Source organism: Salmo trutta, chromosome 18 (genome assembly GCF_901001165.1).
Source record: "Salmo trutta chromosome 18, fSalTru1.1, whole genome shotgun sequence".
In the NCBI taxonomy this organism is placed as follows: domain Eukaryota; kingdom Metazoa; phylum Chordata; class Actinopteri; order Salmoniformes; family Salmonidae; genus Salmo; species Salmo trutta.
Genome location: NC_042974.1, coordinates 4,163,963 through 4,170,677, shown reverse-complemented (window position 1 = coordinate 4,170,677; position 6,715 = coordinate 4,163,963). Strand labels below are relative to the sequence as shown.

The window sequence follows — 6,715 nt, the reverse complement described above, 5'->3', positions numbered from 1 at the left end:
AAACAGTGGGGTTATGACAGACTAACCAGGGTAGGCCTAGCACCACGGGAAACGCAGGAGAGTCAGTGAGGAAGAGACTGATTCTCTCCTTGTGACCCCCCCGCGTCACCGTGCCCAGGAGAGCGGTGGCCTCCCTAATTAACCCTGACCCTATTGGTCGACTGTCTAAGGCGTGAACTGGGAAGGGCATAGCCACTGGAACAATGGGGATCCCTAAACTATGGGTGAATGATCGGTCTATGAAATTCCCAGCTGCACCCTGAATCGACGAGCGCCTTATGCTGGGAATGCGGGAAAAACTCAGGAAAAGTAACATCAAAAACAGGTGTGCAACAGAGGGCTCTGGGTGAGAATGGTGCTGGCTCACCTGGGGTGATGCCAGAGTGCCCTAACTGCTTCCTCTACCCCCAGAGGAACCAATCCGACACCGACCGGCAGTGTGACCTCTGCGGCCACAGATGGTGCACATGAAGGAACCTCCTCCAGTCTCCCTGAGCGCAGCACCTCTCAGCTCCATAGGTATCGGAGTGGTGGTGCTCGGGGATGGAACCGACAGATCCCGATCTGGATGTCCGCGGGTAGCCAGCAGGTTATCCAGCCGAATGGACGGGCCCACCAGCTGGTCGAAGGTGAGGGTGGTGTCCCTGCAGGCCAACTCCCGACAGACGTCCTTGCGCAAACTGCAGCGATAGTGGTCGATCAGGGCCCTGTCGTTCCATCCTGCGCCGGCGGCCAGGGTCCGAAAGTCCATCGCGAACTCCTGGGCGCTCCTCGTCCCCTGCCTCAGGTCGAAGAGATTCACCTGCCGCTCTACCCTCGGCGGGTGGTTGAAGACGGCCCGGAAGCGGCGGGTGAAATCCTCGAAGTGGTCCAGCGCCGCATTTCCTTCTCCCCACACAGCGTTGGCCCACTCCAGAGCTTTCCCCGAGAGGCACGAGATGAGGGCGGACACCCTCTCACGGCCCGAGGGAGCCGGGTGAAGGGTCGCCAGGTGTGCGGCGTGCGGCCGTCCCATCTTACTCCCTGTGAAGTGCGAGACGAATCCCACTGGAACCGGGTGCGGAGGGGGTGAGTAGTGGAGATCCCTGTTGTGCTGGTGGGAGCGCTGGAGGGACTGCCTGTCTCTCCTAGCGGTCCATCGTCTGGACGACGCGGTCCATGGCGGCGCCGAGATGGTGAAGCATCGCTGCGTGCTCCTGGATGCGCTCCTCGACTCCGCTACCAGGGGTACCTGCTCCTGCTGACTCCATAATTCAGGTGTGGAATTCTGTAAAGGAGTGCGTAACTGGCTGCAGGGAAGTCAGGCGCAGGAGAGCAGAAATGGGTACCAAACGGAGCCCATAATGAGGCAAACAAAACACGACACTCAGAAAACGAAACACTCACGGGTTACAATAACCCGGCGCAAACCAGCCTGCAGTACACATACATTTACACATAACAATTGCACACACAGACATGGGGGGAAACAGAGAGTTATATGCAAGACTAGTAATGAGGGAATGCAAACCAGGTGTACGGGAAAACAAGACAAAACAATTGGAAAATGAAAGGTGGATCTGCGATGGCTAGAAGACCGGTAACGTCGACCGTTGAACGCCACCCGAACAAGGAGAGGGACAGCCAGTTTCACTGCATTGTTCCCCTCTAATCAGGGACTGTTTTAGATCTGGGACACCAGGTCGGTGGAATTAATTATCAGGTAGAACAGAAAACCCGCAGGCTACCGGACCTCGTAGGGTAAGAGTTGAGTACCCCTGCTCTAAACCTTACATAAAGTAGACAATGTAATTGGGTTCTTGCATATATAAATTACGTTTAACTTGGATTTCCACGTGAATCATGTATCGATGTCATTGCAAGTTTTATGTGAGTTACGATTAAGAGTCAGACCATACTGAGTAATACAGATATCAATATTATCATTATATTCTACTGTACTATCATACTATACTATCATACTATGATATACCATCATATAATATCATACTATACTATCATATCATACTGTACTATCATACTATACTATCATATCATACTATACTATCATACTATACTATCATATCATACTATACTATCATACTATGATATACCATCATATACTATCACAGCATACTATCATACTATACTATCATACTGTAGTAATATGTATGATTTAGTGCAAATGTTCTTCCTGTTATCTTTCAGCTACGGCCTGCTGGGTCCGAGTGGGTGTGGGAAGACCACACTGTTGAAATGCAATTGTGGGAACACTGAAGATCTCCCGAGGGCACATCAGCGTGTTGGGGAAGCCGCCAGCATTTCCTGGACACCAGGTCCCTGGGAGGATGGTGGGGGTACATGCCACAGGTAAACTGTTACCTTATAGGTACACAACATACCACAGGTAATCGATCCATAGATGACGCAATCTCTATCGCAGTCCACACTGCCCTCTCCCACCTGGACAACAGGAACACCTATGTGAGAATGCTGTTCATAGACTACAGCTCAGTGTTCAACACCATAGAGCCCACAAAGCTCATCACTAAGCTCAGGACCCTGGGACTGAACACCTCCCTCTGCAACTGGATCCTGGACTTCTTGACGGGCTGCCCCCAGGTGGTGAGGGTAGGTAACAACACATCCGCCACACTGATCCTCAGCACGGTGGCCCCTCAGGGGTGCGTGCTCAGTCCTCTCCTGTACTTCCTGTTCACCAACAACTGCGTGGCCGCGCACGACTCCAACACCATCATTAAGTTTGCTGACGACACAACGGTGGTTGGCCTGATCACCGACGACAACGTCAACAAGACAAATTAGCTGATAATGGACTACAGGAAACGGAGTGCCTAGCACGCCCCCATCCACATCAACCGGGGTGTAGTGGAGCAGGTCAAGAGCTTCAATTTCCTCGGTGTCCATATCACTAAGTAATTATTATGGTCCACACACACCAACACAGTCATGAAGAAGGCATGACAACTCCTCTTCCGCCTCATTGAGAGCATCTTGACTGGCTGCATCACCGCTTGGTATGTCAACTGCTTGGCATCTGACCCCAAGGCACTACAGAGGGTAGTGCGTACAGTCCCAGTACATCCCTGGGGCAGAGCTCCCTGCCATCCAGGACCTCTACACCAGGCGGTGTCAGAGAAAGGCCCTAACAATTGTAAAAGATTCCAGCCACCCAAGCCATAGACTGTTCTCTCTGCTACCGCACGGCAAGCAGTACCGATGCACCAAGTCTAGAACCAATAGGACCCTGAACAGCTGCTACCCCCAAGCTATAAGACTGCTAGTTAGTTAATAGTAACCAATAGCTACCCGGACAACCTGCATTGACCCTTTTTGCACTAACTGTTTTGACTCATCACATACGCTGCTGCTACTGTTTATTATCTACCCTGTTGCCTAGTCCCTTTACCGCTACCTATATGTACATATCTACCTCAATTACCTTGTACATGGACTCGATACTGGTAACCCTGTGTATATAGCCAAGTTATCTTTACTCATTGTGTATTTATTCCTCGTGTTATAATTTTTCTATTTTTCTCTCTGCGTTGTTGGGAAGTAGATAAGTAAGTAAGCATTTCACTGTTAGTCTACACCTGTTGTTTACCAAGCATGTGACCAATCAAATTTGATTTGATTGACAGATGCACAAACGCACCTCAGTTCCAAATGGACTCCTAACCTTTAGACACTATGGAAGTGTATTGACATACGACTGTAAATACCATGACAACATGATATGTCAACATAACATACTATAGCAAAACACACCATTTTAATTTGTCTCTTCATTTTGTTCTTGTCTATCTTCATTTAAAAATTGTGTAGAAAACGTTTAGTGTTTTTATCTTTCTCACCTTTGTAATAAATGTGCTGTATAAATAAAGTTTGATTTGATATCAACACAACACATACCATGACATAACATTGTGTTTCCCTTTAGGACTCTGGCGTTGTACAAACGGAGTTACCATCAGTGACACCCTGACGTTCTTCGGACGGATCCACGGCCTGTCTCTAAGGACACCCAGGCACGTATGGACTTCCTGGTGGACTTCCTGGACCCTACCTCAGAAAGAGCAAACTAGTCCGAAATCTCAGGTAACAAAACCCTACATAGTGGTGAGCCCATTAAATCCGGCCCACGGATGGGTTGAATTTATACATATGTATACCAAATGGAAACTATGTATAAATGATAATGATATCTACATCTATAGTCTCTACACTCTGTCCAGCTGGTAACAGGCATCTATAGTCTCTACACTCTGTCCAGCTGATAACAGTCAATTATAGTCTCTTCACTCTGTCCAGCTGGTAACAGTCATCTATAGTCCTCTACACTCTGTCCAGCTGATAACAGTCATCTATAGTCTCTTCACTCTGTCCAGCTTGATAACAGTCATCTATAGTCTCTTACACTCTGTCCAGCTTGATAACAGTCATCTATAGTCTCTTCACCTCTGTCCAGCTTGTTAACAGTCATCTATAGTCTCTACACTCCTGTCCAACTGATAACAGTCATCTATAGTCTCTTCACTCTGTCCAGCTAGATAACAGTCATCTATAGTCTCTACACTCTGTCCAGCTGATAACAGTCATCTATAGTCTCTTCACTCTGTCCAGCTGATAACAGTCATCTATAGTCTCTTCACTCTGTCCAGCTGATAACAGTTCATCTATAGTCTCTACACTCTGTCCAGCTGATAACAGTCATCTATAGTCTCTACACTCTGTCCAGCTTGTTAACAGTCATCTATAGTCTCTTCACTCTGTCCAGCTTGATAACAGTCATCTATAGTCTCTTCACTCTGTCCAGCTGATAACAGTCATCTATAGTCTCTACACTCTGTCCAGCTTGATAACAGTCATCTATAGTCTCTTCACTCTGTCAGCTGATAACAGTTCATCTATAGTCTCTACACTCTGTCCAGCTGATAACAGTCATCTATAGTCTCTACACTCTGTCCAGCTTGATAACAGTCATCTAAACAGAAGTTATACAGTCGGGTGCATAAAACATTCCAAAAGCGATGTATAAAGGACTATATATTTTTTAAGTTGACGTTAAGGAAATATAGTACATTTTAAATGCGTCACTCCAGACCTCTGTGAAGAGCGTGTGCGAACCGCAAGATGTTATGGTCCACGTTCATTTGGCGTGGGATAGTTTCCCCTTGCCCATGACGAGGAAAGGTAAATACAGAAGCGGTGACCCATGTCCTCATTATGGAGATGGAATGGAGTTATCAGTGCTGTCCCCAGAACACACACACCTTTGTGGGTTTAAACGGTTAGTGGGTTAAAGGGTTAGTGGGTTAAAGGGTTAGTGGGTTAATGGGTTAGTGGGTTAATGGGTTAGTGGGTTTGAAGGGTTAGTGGGTTAACGGTTAGTGGGTTAAAGGTTAGTGGGTTAAGGGTTAGTGGGTTAAAGGGTTAGTGGGTTAAAGGGTTAGTGGGTTAAAGGGTTAAAGGGTTAGTGGGTTGAAGGGTTAAAGGGTTTGTGGGTTAAAGGGTTAGTGGGTTAAAGGGTTAGTGGGTTAAAGGGTTAAAGGGTTAGTGGGTTGAAGGGTTAGTGGTTAAAGGGTTAGTGGTTGAAGGGTTAGTGGGTTAAAGGTAGTGGTTAAAGGGTTAGTGGGTTAAAGGGTTAAAGGGTTAGTGGGGTTAAAGGGTTAGTGGGTTGAAGGGTTAAAGGGTTAGTGGGTTAAAGGGTTAGTGGGTTAAAGGGTTAGTGGGTTAAAGGGTTAAAGGGTTAGTGGGTTGAAGGGTTAAAGGGTTTGTGGGTTAAAGGGTTAGTGGGTTAAAGGGTTAAAGGGTTAGTGGGTTGAAGGGTAAAGGTTTGTTGGGTTAAAGGGTTAGTGGGTTAAAGGGTTAGTGGGTTTAAGGGTTAGTGGGTTAAAGGTTAGTGGGTTGAAGGGTTAGTGGGTTGAAGGGTTAGGGGTTAAAGGGTTAGTGGGTAAGGTTAGTGGGTTAAAGGGTTAGTGGGTTAAAGGGTAGTGGGTTGAAGGGTTAGTGGGTTAAAGGGTTATTGGGTTTGAAGGGTTAGTGGGTTGAAGGGGTAGTGGGTTAAAGGGTAGTGGGTCTCATCTCCTCCCTCTCTTCTAACCAGCATAGGTCCATGATTACATCATGTCCACAAAACCATTTGACCTGTGTCTATGGCTGAGTCCCAATTGCAATAGTATATCCATTTTGATCTGGGGACAAGTAGCTACAGCAGGGCTAAGATGGCTAGAAAAAGAAAGGAACAGTTTCCCCCTGAGTGAGTTTCTGTTTGTGTGTTCCACGGGCTTCTGTAAAAATGCAGTGTTTTTTGCAACAGACATCTGTCAAGCTGTCAATGCCAAAGAGAAGACTCCCTCACTTCCATCATAACAACTCCTCAATGCTGGCTTATTACCATACATTTAACCATAGTATTACAGTGTTATTGATTAGACCTATTTAAAAATCATCATAAAAATGTATTGAACTTCTATGTGACCATTTAATTAACACACTTCAGCTGCAGAAGGTCATACATTATATTAATGTATTTAATGTGATTCAGAATGTTGCATCTTATACAACTGTCAAACATAGAGCAGAACCAACAGCTCTGTCCCAGTATCCTGACTGTACAGAACCAACAGCTCTGTCCCAGTATACTGACTGTACAGAACCAACAGCTCTGTCCCAGTATCCTGACTGTACAGAACCAACAGCTCTCTGTCCC

At 46.6% G+C, this 6,715-nt stretch overlaps 1 protein-coding gene across 1 annotated transcript in view; it reads left to right on the top strand.

Moving 5' to 3' along the window:
* Window positions 1–1,172: 1,172 nt before the first annotated feature.
* Window positions 1,173–6,715, top strand: part of LOC115153624 (ABC transporter G family member 23-like) — a 45,210-nt gene continuing 39,667 nt past the window's right edge. The window contains exons 1-3 of the mRNA XM_029699262.1: window positions 1,173–1,227; window positions 3,944–4,031; window positions 4,075–4,101. Of these exons, the coding sequence (XP_029555122.1) occupies window positions 1,173–1,227; window positions 3,944–4,031; window positions 4,075–4,101 (170 nt within the window). The remainder of the gene's footprint in view (window positions 1,228–3,943; window positions 4,032–4,074; window positions 4,102–6,715) is intronic.